Below are 16,129 nucleotides of genomic sequence, written 5' to 3'. Positions count from 1 at the left end.
TATTTATTATAAAACATATAGATATATAGATATATATATATATTTATATATCTGTATACGCGCGACATAAATAAAGAAAATTTACTTGCCACGTAGCGTAAGCAGACGTATAACATTATAAAACGTGCACACACATATCTGCGGCAGCGCATCATACGGAGAATAAAAAATGAGCCGGAACTTATCCAGCACGTTTTACAAAAGGGAGATGAAAGATAGGATGTATTAAATCGTGCGGTCGTGTAGATGAAAAACGAATAAAAGAAATACACGGAAAAAAATGCGACAGAAATAAGAATGTGATACTCGTTTTTTTTTCATCGGGTTTTTTTTTTTTTTATTTTCTGTTTTTTTTTATCTTTCTTCTCCAAACGACAAGTTCGAGCTGATCGAAAATTACACCGCGTAGACGAAAATCGGGGGGGGTTGGAAACAGGAAAAGCGAAGCGAAAAATGAGAAGGAAAAACAAAAATCAAAATCAATCACAAACCTTAGGGTGAGACTTGAACATACAGGCTGTTCCAGCGAATAACTGCAGCGTCCATAAAATGTGAAAGATAAAAAGTATTGAAAGTTGTTTGAGGAACCGATGAAAATTTTTTTTGTTAAATTAAATAAATAAACGTATAGGTCGACGAATAATCGGTATTATATGTGTACGCATATCGCAACCGTACGCGAGATAGAAAATTAAGATCAAGTGGCGGGGTACGTTGATTCCGTGGATTAATTGCAGCGATGTATGTATATTTGATGCGATCTGAATTAATCAGAGACGGAGAGTCTCTCCGAAGTATTTAAATTGGAACGATACACGTCAGCCTAAAAAATGAGCCAGCACTTGAATCCGAAACGTTCGAAATTATGATTATTTAATTTTATTATCTCGCAGTCCGCGAGCGGAGCGAACGATGATATATTACAATCAGGCGAACGAGGAACATAAATATTTTAATCGAACGACGCATCGCGCGAGGCGAATTCCGTTTCTGTTTTTCCCTCTCCCGTTCGTTAAAAATTCCTATTTTCGACATCGGGATATCAATTGTCTTATAAAATTTACCGCGGCCTAGCAGCAGCGTCCAAGGGTGTACGGGGGGGAAGAATGAATTGCAAAATATTATACAAGTCGGAGGTAAAGTCACGCGTCTCTTCGCGGGGTTACTTGTCGCTCGTGTACTCGTCGGTAGGCACCACCGGCTTAATCAACGCCGACGGAGAGCGGACGACTCCCCCCGTACCGAGGGGGTATTTTACCTCCCTCACGACTCTTCGAGGTAAACATGAGAGAAGGAGCAGCAGCTTCTCCTTCACGCTTCGGAGACGTGACTCCGTCGGCGCTCGATTCTTTTTCCTTATTTTCCTTTTCACTCTCTATTTAGTTTTTTTTTCGTTTTTTAGTTTTTTTTAGTTTTTTGCGCCCTCCGAATATAACAGGCACATACCGGCTAAGGCTTTCCACCCCACGAATCGCGTCACTCCGTGTTACGTAGGCGAGAAAATTTCTTTCCCACCGAGCCGGAGTAAAGGATACAAAAATTACGGAGATCTGGACCAAGTGGCAATTGATCAGCGCCATCTCCTATTGTTGTACAGTTCCTATGATGTCGTACGTCTGTACAGATACTTTCGTTCAACGATAAGACCCATTTGTACCGCGGAGGATCTTAGTTAATTTTATTCGCCGTTGGAGCGACGTTGGAATCTATTCTGAAAATTGTCGCGAGAGTCGACTCGCCGAGAAGACCCTTCCAAATTATCGATCTACATTTTTTTCTGCTGTGAAAATATTACGAATAAAACAAAAAAAAAAAAAAAAACAAACAAACAAACTAAAAAGGCTGAAATAGGAGAAAAAAAACCAAAAAAAAAAAAGTATATATCCGCGGAGACGGAATCCATACGTCTGCTGCTTTGATACATATGTGCGCACAGGTGTGTACAGGAAAACTGTATATATAAATACATAAAACTCTCCGCAAAGTATACCTACGCGTATATATATATATATATATTTATTTATCTATATATATATTTTTTTTTGTCGCCAACGCGTACATGCATCGGATAGGGGGTAGAAAACTAGAAATGAAAAAACAATAAAAAACAGGATACAGCGAGTATCGGTATAGGGTAGATTTTCAACGGTATATATATATATATATATAACGGCAGCACTTTGGCTTCATATATACTCTTTTCACCGGAGCTTTATATAATATATCTGTCTTCAAACTTCAATTCGGTGTGTTGAAAAATTCGAGAGAAAAAAAACCGCAATATTTCACATGTACGTTGCAGCTATTTTTCCCCCATCTTTTTTTCATCCACTCCCATTTATTTATTTATCTATTTAGTTTTTTTTTCTTCATTTCTTCTCATTTTCGTGTATTTCTATCGCGCGCTTTTTCTTCCTCCCTCTACTCTATACTCGAGAACCTCGCCCCACTTTAAAGAAACATAATACAAGGGTATATGAGAAAAGAAATGAGAGTAGGAAGTTGCGCGCGGAAGTGTACTTCGCATTAAATACGAGCGACGTACGTACAATTTGTACGCGGTCGTGAAATACAACAGCGTACAAATTATTCCGCGCTCGCAATTTCCATAAATTCCTTTTCGTATACAATCTGCGCCCCAAAATAGTTCCCAGATGGGTCAGGTTAGGTGCACAAAGATATCAAATTTTGCATTCGCAGAGGGATGGGAGGAAAGGGGAAGGGAGGGGGGTGGGGGCGGCGGACGATAGGGTGAGTTATGTACAAGTTGAAGGATTCGCTGCTAGCGTCGATCGAGATTAGAATTTGGGATCAAAGAAGCAGACGCTACGTATACATGGAGGGTGGTCGGTTATCTCTTCGCCGTGCGCTGCACCGAGGTATTATCGAACAACGTTTTCAATGAGATGGTTTGGTATCGGGTTTAGGGATCCGTAGGAAGAGAGTGAGAAAATCGCCCCCTGATAGAAAAACTCTGACTTTGAGGTATATCCGAGATTCGATCGTCGAAGTGTAGCGGCGGAACAATTTTTCTCTCAAACCGTTTCGGATTCTACTTCGCACGGTAAATTGTATAAAATTTTATCCCGATTCGCGTGGGTTCACGTGTTGTATGTACACACAGGTAAATATGTGCAGCGAAGTTAGTTGCGCCACATGTATATCTGAGTACACTTCGCCATTAAAGTGCACTTTTCAACCGCACCGTACGTACGTATACGCGAATGAAAAGTGCAGAAAAAGGAGAAACCGAAAAAAGTAACAGAAAAAAAAAAGAAAAGAAAAGAAAAAAAAATACACGTGTCTCAAGAGTCTGGTATTCGAGTCGTAATCCGAAACCTCGAACTCGTTTAAATTGAAGAAAAGAAGAGAAAATGCAAGTAATTTTAATTGTCGTTTATTTCAAAAAATAATTTCATATTCGCTATACTCTCCGTTCCACACCACGACGTCGCTTTTTACAGACGAACAACACACGTCGTACTTAAAGTTCCGAGTAATAGAAATGCATCACGTATCTCCGGTACGTTATAGATACGAAGTGTATAGCTTTTATTGAACGGAGACGACCATCTGGTTGTAAAGCGGGTGGATGGATGGATGGATGTCGGGCGAGTGGCCTCAGAAAAGGAAGGTAAACTTTTCAATCGAATTACGTAGGTGAGTACTAAAAAGAAAGAACTAACAAAAAGCTCCGAGGTCCGGCATTGGTCGAGTATATTCGATGCGCCGCGTGTACGAGCGGAAGCTTTGCCGCGACCGTGTCGTTGTAGGATAAAGAAAATAACGAAATGAATGAACGGAATGAAAAAATATATATATATATATAACCGTAAGGAACAAAGGAGGTAAGCGAGTACATAAGTATGAGGAATAAAGTCACGAGGCGGATATATGCGCGCGTACAAAAAGCTCTCAACGGGGGTTACCGAGCAGCGGGACGATGGAAAAGCTATAAGCCGTAGGGTTCGTTGTGAGACGACGCGCGAGCGTCGGCTACGTGCTTCTTCCACCTTCGTACACCGTACCTACAACCACCGCCCACCCTTCTATTTTTTTACGGCTCACAAAATACCCGCAACGCAAAGAACCAACGACGCTCCGAAGGTTCGTGTCTCCGAAATGACCGGAGCAACTCTGACGTTAGACGGCGAGAATTGTTTAATTTTTTAAACAAAAAGAAGCAAAACTTAGGCGAAATTTGGACGAAAATTTTTTTTTTGCACGCCGCAGGTGAAAACATTGAGTAGAATCGTTCTTACCGCCATGTCCTCGCTCCTGTAGGCGGTGAGGGTCTGTTCGTCCTGAAGTAGGACGCAGTAACACGGTTCCCAGCATGCCTCTTCGCCACCCTCCGAACCGCAGCAATCGGCTTCTGGAAAATAAGGTTGAAAAAAAAAAAAAAAAAAAAAAAAAACAAATATGATCAATGCGTACTTTCCTCTGATTTCGTATGTAAAATCGCAATAATAAGTTCCCATCCATAAAACCCGTTGTATAGATCGCCATTGTGTATGTCGGGGGGGGGGGGGGGGGGGGGGGGAGGATGTACGTATACATATGTATATCGTACATAAATTTCTATTCCTCGTTAACGATTAATTAATGAAGATTCGAACTTCACGCGACGCTTTTCGCGTGTATTTCTACACGCGGGTAGGTCGTCGTCGTCGTCCCGAGCGTAGGTATAAGTACGTCGGCAGGTAAAACCTAACGCGACCTACCTTATGCCGTACGGTCGGCCTAGCCGCGGTAAAAATGTTTACACCGCACGGTTAAACCGAAAGTAGGACACGAGTAGTAGTAGTAGTAGTAGTCGCGCGTTGATCGAGATCACAAAGATTTTCCCCCGCGGCTAAATATTCAATTTATTTAGAAACGATTCACACACATCCAAACCACTCGCCTGTTATACATATATATATATATATATATATACACATATATATATATATATATAGTACACCGCGCACACGCTTGACATTCGCGTTAACGTCGAGTTTTGTATGCCCTGAAAAATCGATCTCGATTTATCCGATATACCTGTACGTACACGGAACTACTATAATATAACCGGCGTTACGAACCGATCGTTCATCCGCGAAAAAATAATTACGGCGTGGGAGAATTTTTCTTTTCCATCACGCGGAGGTCCGATTCCGATCTTGAGCCGTGCGGCTGGCCGAAAACCGAGTTTTGTAAGAAGAAAAAACAGAAAAAAGAAAAAAAAAAAAATGCGGAAAGGATTAGAAAAAGGATAGAACGAAATCGGAGCGGCGCGGACCGCGTTGCACCTGTCGCGGCTGTGATACGCGGCCGAGGAATCGAACGCGGATACCGGGGGGGATCGTCGGATGAGGACGGTCGCTATACGTACGTACGTACGATATATCGTAAATGACGCGACGGTGTTCAAGTTCAGCTTAATTAGTGTTAAACTGCAATCTCCGGAGTCGGGCGGACGGCGCCGGGTTTCAAACTGCGTTTAGTTATTACATATATGTATATGTATATACACGATAGCGTCCACTCGTCACCCGCGCACCAGATGCTTACGTATATATATTATATACATATATATGTATAACGTACGTGCAACGTACGCATACTCGCGATTACATACATATGTGCAATCTGTGTACCGTCCCTTCGGTACAATCTGTTCCAGGTTTACCCTAAAAATTACGACATACGTAAAGCGGGTGCGGATTAAATTAAATTCAAATTCCTGAACGAAATCTACTTGTAATGACAAAAATTCTGCACTCTCTCGATAAAAATAATTGAACATCAAACGATTAAAAACGTCGCATTGTTGCGTTAATAAAAGATAACGCACTGCGTCTCCTGACATTGTCCTACATATAATGCTTCTGAGCACGTGCATCTGTTGGGTATAACGGTAAATAAAACCGATCGACATCGGCAGCATCAGCGGCACCAGCGGCAGCAGCAACGGCGTCAGTGGCAGTGGTGGGTAGAAACGAAGGTAGTGGGTACGGATACATGTGTATGTGTAGGTACAGAAAATTGTCCGTATAACGAACACGCGTTACGTATGCACACACGTGTAATTGTATATATATGTAGTAGTTTTTTTGATTTTTTTCACTCCTTTTTTTCCTGTCTCTCTCTCAATGTTTTTTTTTTCGTTTTTTTTATATGCAAGTTACACACAAAACGCACCGCTGACAAAACACTTTATATATACATACGAGTATATATACACGAGGTATAAAACGAGCTCGGTATATACCCATAGAAATGATCGTATATACATACCTGTTACCACATATACGTGTATATGATACCGCTGCATAGGGTTATGTATATATGTATAATACGTAAAAGCAACTTTCAATATAATTGGACACAGCTGATTATACTCGCTACTTCTATCGCGGAATCTATATGCAAACAGATATTATATTCGCGACGACGACGACGACGATATTATAGAGGAGGAAAAATGCGAAAAGAAACGGGAGATAGAAAAAAAAAAAAAAACACAAAAAAAAAACAACAAATTCCGTTTCTGATCCGAAGGACTCATTTCCATTCCCCATAATAATCGGCGCAAATTTTACACGCGACAGTTTAACGATTACATCGAATAAGAAAATCCGTAAAAATTTTCAACCCTTACGTTTTTTCAAACGCGTAAACGATAGTTGGAGAGGTATGTGTGTGTGACGCGTGTACACGGGATTAAATGGAATCGAATTAACGTCACCTGTTACCAGCAGCTATATTATAGTCGTTCAATGCGGGCGAGAGCCTATCGTGGGATTAATTGATCACCCGATTGAACTGCATCGATGTATCAAGGGGGATCGATCAATCGGAAATGGGCGCGGCCCATACGTATTATACGCGATAGCGGAACGAGCGTACCCGCTAAATACGTATGTATATATAAATATACGTATACAGAGAATAAATATTCACGACGCGTACGATACGCGTAATCCGCACTGAGCTCCGAGATGAGATGGAAAAATTTCATCGAACTGGCAAAAAACGAAATCGTCGATCGTCGCAGTCCTTGAACTATTTCGCGTTTCACGTGTATATATATATAAGGTACATATTTTATTTTACTTGATTTATTAATAAGTTTTTTTTGTTTTTTTCTTTCCCCGACAATTTTTTGCTTTTTTTTGCTTTTTTTTTTTGCTCCGCACTCGCTCGCAATCAACCGTCATTATCATACCGTTTTCCTCCAGTTGTGCCCAAGGTATAGGTACACGTACACTTGTGTACGTGTATATTATATAATACATTGCTGCGCCGCAATTGCAACGGTGCAGCAGTTTGCGGCTCATGTTAACAGCAGCACGCGTACGTACTTAAGGGATAATTATATCCGACGGTGGAGTTGGGTTGGGTAAGGTTAGGGTGACTCGGAGTCCGTATTCTTGGTAAAATATAAGGAAGTTGAATGCGTATATATACATATATATATAAATGTACGCATATAAATACCGCGATGCACCGCGAGGTAATGCGGCAAGATGCACTTTTGAAATAAAGAAAATAAATAAATAAATAAAAAGATCTATATTTTAATACGAGAAAATTTCGAGCGGAGCTGGCTAGTGTAAAATGAAAATAATTTTGTGACAAAAAAAAAAAAACAAAAACAAAAATCTCGAGAGCTCTAACGCTAAAATCTGATTCACGAAGGGAAAACGTGATTCACGAGGATAAACAAGAGCGACGTTTCGTTGAGCCGACACGGAATTTCGGGACGCGCGCGGTTTGTTTACTTTGTGCGTAAACGTTTTTATTTCGGTCTGCCGGTAAACGGTGATTAGGTAGAAAAAACAGGGGGAGGGGTAGGGGTGAGTAGGTAGGTAGTTACCCCCCGATCGAAGTGCGGATGATAATCGTCCGGAATTCTTACCGCAGTATCTGGTCAGCAGATAAAGTGTTCCGGCGTGAACTCTTGCGTCGCACCAAGACGCGGCGTCACCCTGCGGTTCGAAGAGCGAAAGATCGAGACCCTCCATATCCGATTCACCGCAGGAATCGCTAAACTGTTCGAATGCGCAGGAATTAATTGCGGATAACGCTTTGCAAACGGTCTTCGAAGATACTACTTTGTTCGCACCACACTGATTCGCTTCATCGATCGAGAACATTTCGTCGGACGAGTCCAAATCCCTCGGGGTCAACGACATTTTCGTTTGTTTGTTCGATTGATTTATAAACTTGAAAAAAAATATATATATATATATATTTTTTCGTCAATTCTATCGATCTCTCATTTTCTTCGGCTCGTTTTTTTTCTCATCGTCAAAGTTGCCGATAGATCCATATAAATGTTTTTTTTTTTTGGTTTTTTTTTTTCTTTCGTCACCAAAAAACCAACGAGATTCTTGATTTTCTTCCGGCTTCACAGGTTAGGTACGCGGAGATTATAACGCCGATGATGATGATGATGATGATGATGATGATGCGTTTAATGATCTTGAAAATTATTCGTCAGGGTATATAACGCGTAATCCTTGCCCCTCGTTAATATCGTCGTATTAATAATTTTGATTATTAAACTTCCTACCACAGAATACAGGTAGATATAATACACGTGCAGGTAACACTTGTAAATTGATATAATATAACACGTCCATATTTTTAACTCCACGTGTTTAATTAACGAGTAAAGTTGTATAAAATTCGAATAAATCACGCAACCACTTTTAGCAAACAAAAATTCATCTCGGGCTTTATTAATTAATTTTCATTCACGTATTACACGGATGATATCGCGTGTGTGTATAAATAAATCATAAAATATTATCATTATTCGTATATTGTCATTATACGATTTTGTTCGCACATAGATTACACACGATTGTCCAGAATTTTTTATCTCTTTCAATTATTGTTAACTAATTTCCATTATAGGTTCGCAAATTATTATAATTTTCGCATATCTGTACGTATGATGGGTGATTTTTTAGATTGAAATTTTCGATTTGGTTCATCAAATTATTAAATTATTATCATCGATTGCTACGCAGTGTCGGAAATTTTGGAAATCCAATCGGTACGATAACGAATAGAAGAAATAAAAAAAAATTTAATCGAGGTACGTACGGATAAATTGAAAATATACGTTAGTGGAAAAAAAAAAAATTATCATATACACGTGGACGATGTGCGGCTGCAGTCGATATAATTCGTAGCGCAATACGTATGCGAAATGTTGGGATTAATTAAATTCACCCCTTAGCCCCCCCGCCCCCCCTTGAAACGAGAACGATCTCTAACGCCGCTGCAGGTGGTTATCGTTAATTCCATTATCGAATAGGTGTCAGACGTATCGAAAACGCGAATTTTCATTAAATACATTTAGTGTCCATTCCGTACACGGGCCAGTTTCGAATTCTCTCCGTTGTTTTTTTTTTTTTTCTCTCTCTCTCCTCCAACGACTCTTTTACAATATCGAAAATAGTACAGGAGTTAGAAAAAAAATCAATGAAATAAAAATAATGTCAATAAAAATTTTCTAACATTTTCATCCGACACCTGGTCGAATAATTGCGCTCTTTCTCTCATTTTTCATCGGATTAAAATTTCCTCGACGCGCATTCAAATTGCCCGTTACAAGTGCAGCATGACACGCGGGGGAAAGTTACCGTACACGTGTATTCAATAATAACGATAATAATAATAATAATAATATAATATCGGCACAACGCGACGCATAATATATTTATGAACGCGATCCGTGTGGGTGTGTAGCCTTGATAGAAAAATAAGTAAGGTGCGTACAGTTAAGATTATGCGTCCTTAGGTATGTAGAGTGAATTATTTCAGATCTGCAGTTTTATAACTCAAGACTCCGAGGGTCTCTACTTTTTCTCGTTGTGAAAAAAAATGCGAATATCAACAAAATGAAGTAGGTTGGGTTAGGCGAGGTTAGGTATACGTATATACGAGTGGAGAATAATTCGCACGCCGCGACACACGTCGAATATAAATCTTGAAAATCTAATGTATCGCGTATATGAAATAACGTGGCGTCGGTTCTAAAGTGTATCGCTATTATACAGATGGAACACACACTTCATTATATGTTATTTCTATATTTTTTTTTTTTATTTTTTTCATAAAAGAAGAGAAAAATAAACGAATCAAAGATTTATTAGCTCTCTCGACTTTATCGTTTGGAATATAATGGGTCACTTTGAATTCATCATCTGCAGCGAACGAGTGGAAGCGTATTAGCCCCGTAGATCTCGACTTTAATTATTCTATTTCATATTTCAATGTTTTAGCCACGATCAAACACAGGTAGAACATCTTACGTGAAATAATCGAACTCAACGAGAACGGCGAGGATTAAAAATTTCCGTTAAACAATATCCGGGCGTGAAATAAACCAAATTTAATAAATAATTCTCTTTCAGGTTTGGAATAAAAATCTCTATACATATAACGTACACTTGTCGCCGCGCGAAAGTCGGGTGTGCGTGTATCAAAAATGTGACGGTGATAAAAGAGTTTACGTAATTAAATTTTTTTCGACTCATTTCCCAGTCCAGAGGAACAACTTGTTCGGTAGATTTTTATTTAAATATATTACGCGACCTGTTGATGGAATCGGTTAAAAGAGCGCACCAGTATATAACGTAACGGTAAATAAACGGTTCTAGAATTGGACGGAGCTGATAGTTTTTCTGGCTTATAAATGTTCTGATAATAACAAAAAAAAAAAAACAATTTTTCAATCTACGAGGACATTAGCAAATGTTGCGTATTTCCAACGCTGCGAAAATCGACGAGCTTGTCGACGGATTCAAATTTTATGCGATATTAAAAATTGATCAAACGTTCGTAAAATATAATCTTTCATTTTTTTTTTTGAAAATAAAGGAACGGAAAATAGAAAATAAAGAGCTGTTATTTTCCATCGATTTCACACGGTTTGATTGATTAGATTTTTCAATTACTGAAAACAGCTGATCACGAACTTCGTTCATTGTAGGTAAATGCAATTCGATGTGTACGGATAATATTTAGACGAACCAATGCAAAAATCTTAACGAAAAATTTCTCACTGCAATTATCGAATCAATGTACGTTGATTCGAAATCATTTTTACAGTAACAATCACGTGCGACAACGATTCTAATAATTTGTGAACCTTTTTTTGACGTTATTCCAATTTTCGTTTTACCATCGCTTTATCCGTAATTCACATGATTGTTAATTATTTTTATTTTCGTTTTTTCTTTAACGACGATGAAAAAAAAAAATTTATACGAAAAATAATCATCGGTCTACGTAGCGTACCTACTCGCGGTACAGTTTGTCGCGAACTGCTGAGCCGGTTCGACTATAACATTTCCTGCATGTTGTTCGTTCGTTCGTCGGTCTTCATGGTGATGGTTAAAATGTACACGGATACAACACACCAAGTACGAAACGAACTTTAACGGAAACACCCGAATCAAAGTATCTTTCAGATACCCCTACCCTCTATATTTTTCATCTCCTGCGATATCAAGTTTTAAATCACGAGGATATAAACATTGCCATATGGAATAACGAGGGAAGCTGGACTGCGGCTACGCCGGATACTTCCCTTTCATTTTCGCGATCCAATTCTTTAATCGCAATTATCGTGTGATTTTTTTATCAATCCTTCTTTTTCGGTAATAAAATTTAAGAAAAAAAAAAATAAAATAAAAAAAAAATCATCGAGGCGATCGATCGAATCGCGTCCAGCTATGCGCGGCGATTACAAGAGCGCACATGCAACTCGATGCGGTCGACGCCGCGCTATACAGTCGGTTGTTTGAGACCGGTTTTTATTTTTACTACCTATATTTGAACGAAAATTTTCAAATAAAAATTCGCTTCGGTGGGAATCGGAGAAGACCCAAATTATCCGAATGAATATCAACGAGATCTGTATAAAACAAACGGTGTATAAATTCATCGGATACCCGTTTTCTGGAATAAATGTTGTTTTTTTTTTTTTTTTGTCACACACGCGTGTTATTTAATTGAGAGAGAGAGAGAAAAAAAAAAAAATAAAAAATGAGACTTCGATTTTCGTTTGGAGAATTATACGTTTCACGATTTTACAACGACGCGCGGTTGTGAAAAAAATTTCAAACGACGAAACAAGTGACGCGATTCGCGCGGACCGAATTTATCGCACGTGCGAACATTAGGTATCTTCTACCTGTACACACGTGCGTACCGGGGCCTTAATACGCCTTAATCTCTAATATATAGTTGAACGATGCGCGCGATTTATTTCCGTATACCGTCGTCCATAGATGGATCATTATTACGGTACACAGATAATTGATATATATATATGTATATATGAGGAGATCCGGACCGATGTAATAAACGCGATACCGTGCGTAAGAAGAGAAAATAGTAACGTGAACTGCGTTACTTTTACATTAAGTAAAATTACATCCGACATTAGACTGCGGAACGCGGTGTAGAGTACGCTGGTGCGGCTACGCATGCACGTATGGATTTCGCGTTAGCTAAGCTCGCGTGTGATTTACACGCACCGTCGAGCGCGTAACGCGAATTCCGTTTTTTCATTTTTCAGGGATTTCTTTTCGTTTTTCTTATCGGAAAAAATTTCATTCCATTTTTGTTGTTTTCAAAAATTCTTACTCTCTTACAAATGACAGCTTGAATTGTTTGAATTCGTGAATCGTTCATTGTGTCATGTAACTTGAAGAAAAAAAAAAATAAATAAATAAATGCAGCGTCTAATTTGTATAAAATTCGTATGTTCCTATTTCTATTTCTAAATGAATGAAGAGACGATCGATGAAAATAGGATAACTTTTTCTCTCTTCTAAAAATGCAAGTACATACGCGACGTTTTTTTCGCTTGGAGCAAAACCAGAAGAGAAGGAACAAAAATTAATTGGACAAAAAACACCCTATAGGAAGTACATAATAACTGTTTACTTTCTATAAAATATTCATAGGCGAGAGAAATTTTTACCGGTGACTTTCTGCCCTCGTTAAAGAATTATCGAGTATGTAATTGATATTTTTTGTACCTTCGTAGGTATTTCTATTTTTAATTATCCAGATAACGAAGAATTAAAACTTTCACGTGACGTGGACTGATTCGATTTCCGAGTCATTATCTCGTCAGGTATGTACACGTAATTGCGGCTGTTCTAAAAAAATGTAAAAGTAAAAAACTGAAAGGAATACCCGAATCAAAATCGAGAAAAGAGAAGAAGAAAAAACGCTAGAGAGTGATCTGCATTCCCGACGGAGTTTTTTTTCGACATTTCGTTCCATCCGGAAGGATTGCAATCGTTCGCTGCGCGGTGGATAAACGATGAACACGTTAACAACTTCTTACCCGCCACGTTAACTGAGGAGAATTCTTTTTTACTGACGCGCGCAACGATCCTATCCAACTAAAAAGTTTCACCGACCGCGGCTAGGCGACGCTACGAGCCGCGCGCGTTCGCGGTTTTCGCGCTTTCCGCTGTACTGCCCCGTAACGCAACAAATTTGACGCTCGAAACGTCAATCGCATGTGTACGAAACCGAGCGTATTACGGAAAAAACAAGAAAAAAAAAAAACTTTTCATCGTTCGATCGTCGCCTCTACCCCGAGCCGAAATACAAAAGCTGTACATACGGTTCGAGGGGAAATCGTTTCGACGCTCGAATTTAACCGCGTCAAATAATTCCTTTCGCGTTATTATTTCATCGTGAAAATTTTTCTACCAACAGGTACGCGCGAACGTTCCATGTACTCCGGCTATGTACACGCGATGTTGTATGTTATTGATTCGACGTCTAGGTGGGCGAGAAAACGTTATACACACGAGAGAACATTACAAACCTGCGATTCGTATAACCACCTCATATATAGCCGTAGTGACGAATGAAAATTGCATTCTTTCAACCGTGATGAAATTCCCTCGCTAAAGCTATTTTTCCTTTTTTTTTTTTTTATTTTTTCCCCCCCGAACACTCGAGTCACGGAATTATGTATAACGAAAAAATAATTGCGGGATAGGAAACAAAAATCTGCGACAACGGTTAATTTTATCGAAAAAAAAAAAACGGGATGCTCGCGATGTTTGGTATTTCGTGAAATTGATACGGTCAACTTCCGTTGGGCATCGGAGATTGTAGAGTTCGGGTTCCCTAAATTGGAGAATATTTAGCGACGAATCGGCGTTGCGGTCGATAGTGATGAGAACGGAGGCGCAAAAGAGATGAATCATTTTGCGGTTGATATTGAAGTAATGCGAAGATATTTCACGAAGTGGGTACCACGTTCGCCCGGGTATAATGTGTGTACAGTGGTTCCTTTGATCATCTCCCACCTACTCCACCTTTCCCCTTTAAAAATCCCCCGTTCGCCGTTCTTCCCCGGCGCAAAGAAATCTATCTTCACCCCGCGACATAGAAAAGGAGGTGGGTCGTATACTGCGGTATAAACGCGGATATATATAAGATATCAAAGAATTTCAACTTATTGAAACGCAACACTATACATATAGCTGCCGCGCTGGCGTCGAGACGTAAAAAAAATGAAAATAGAAAGGGAGAAAAATTAATAATAATAATAATAATAATAGAAAGAAATATTAGGTACTCGAACGTTCGAGTGCTAACTTATTACCTGCAGGCGCGATAGGGCGACTGATTAAATTTTAGAAAGAAGGTAAAAAAAATTGAGAATAAAAAATAAAGGAAGCGATAAACTCAGGTATTACTACCCTGAATTTTTCCACCCCTCACACAATCGGATTATCATTTTCTTGGGTTTCGAGATGAAAAAATAAAAAACATATAATTGTATAATTATTCTCGTGAAATTGCACCCCTAACCGAGATTATTTTTAACGGCGTCTTATATCGAAGCAATTATGAATCGTGACAATAATTTCAACACGTAAAGACGCCAAGTTTTTTATAAATTTATTTCATTGTCACGCTTAACGACGCGTACCTCGTCGAGGTGACGAATAAAAAAAAAAAAAAAAAAAAAATGCCGTCGACAAAAACGAGATTGAAAAGAAAATTTCAAAAAGAGAAGAAGAAAAAAACAAAAAAACATGTTTTCGCAGCCCAATTACCGAAACGCGCAGAAGTTGAAAAAATTTTCCTGCTTTAACGCGCTTTACCGAGTGGTATATTGTTGTACGGAGGGACGAGATTATAAAGAGAGCACCATAATATGGGGAACGTGGGGAAAGAAAATTTCGGCGCGTATATACGACGATCGTACCGCGGAAAATGAGAGAAGACGAATACAAGAAGTAGAAAGAGGAAAATTCAAGTGGAGGGTTGCAGAGGGTTGAATAATCGGGGCGAGGGACACGTGCCTGCACGATCGAGGGGTCCAACAGTGCCCCAGTGCCCCCCCCCCCCTCCCCCCTGGATCTGGAGTATTCTAAGCAACCCTCGTCTTAAAAAAAGCTCTTCGAAAACGAAATCGCGAGAGCCGGTCTCGGCTGCTGTATCTCGCCGCGGTCTCGTTGCCGACGCGACGCGACGACGAGAGGAGAGCGGAAGCACTCGCAGCTCGTGAGATGCAGGAGATAGACGAGAGAGAGAGAGAGAGAAAGAGTCAGAGAGCGAGAGAGAGAGAGTCAGAAAGCGAGAGAGAGAAGAAAACGAGAAAAAAAAAAAAAAAAAGGAGTCAGCTAGGCGTGAAATCGTCAACTCCCCCTACCCCCCAACTTTTCATCCCCTATCGAAATCTCCCTAAAGCCACCGTCTGTATAAATGTACTTTCTTTTTTTTTTCTTTTATTTCTTTTTATTTCGAAACACCCTCACCCTCGTATATAATATCCGCACGGCGTTATAGTTTATCGAAAAAGTTTTTGACAAAAAACTCCTGTATTATCAGAAATATGAAAAGAATCGTAGAAACAATACCGAAACCATATAACTGTCCTATGTATAATACATATGTATATATCCAAGTGGGCATATACCTATACATTATATAACGGTGAATTTTTATCCGCTCAGGTTGGTCGCATTACGTGGGGGGGGGGCATAGCGGGCCGTTTAGCAAATTTTTGTTTCAAAGGGATATTCGAGGACGCGCCGCGGAATCCCCGTTTTTCAAATGAAATACGTCCACACGA

At 39.5% G+C, this 16,129-nt stretch overlaps 1 protein-coding gene across 8 annotated transcripts in view; it reads right to left on the bottom strand.

Annotated features, from left to right (window-relative positions):
• LOC105693112 (ras GTPase-activating protein raskol) overlaps positions 1-16,129 on the bottom strand; it is an 86,521-nt gene that overhangs the window by 50,281 nt on the left and 20,111 nt on the right. The window contains exons 1-3 of one of the 8 annotated variants that reach the window (XM_020854536.2): positions 7,907-8,269; positions 4,263-4,375; positions 492-533 (exon numbers count right to left, since the gene is read on the bottom strand). In XM_020854536.2, coding sequence (XP_020710195.2) covers positions 492-533; positions 4,263-4,375; positions 7,907-8,183 — 432 coding nt within the window. In that variant the 5' untranslated portion in view covers positions 8,184-8,269. Of the gene's footprint in view, positions 1-491; positions 534-4,262; positions 4,376-7,906; positions 8,270-16,129 lie in introns of those variants that run through there. The other 7 variants (XM_048658939.1, XM_020854576.2, XM_020854593.2 and 4 more) reach the window with 7 other exon arrangements.

This window comes from Athalia rosae, chromosome 7 (assembly GCF_917208135.1).
Source record: "Athalia rosae chromosome 7, iyAthRosa1.1, whole genome shotgun sequence".
NCBI lineage: Eukaryota > Metazoa > Arthropoda > Insecta > Hymenoptera > Athaliidae > Athalia > Athalia rosae.
Note: the sequence above shows the minus strand (reverse complement) of the source record. Positions and strands in the feature narration are given on the sequence as shown.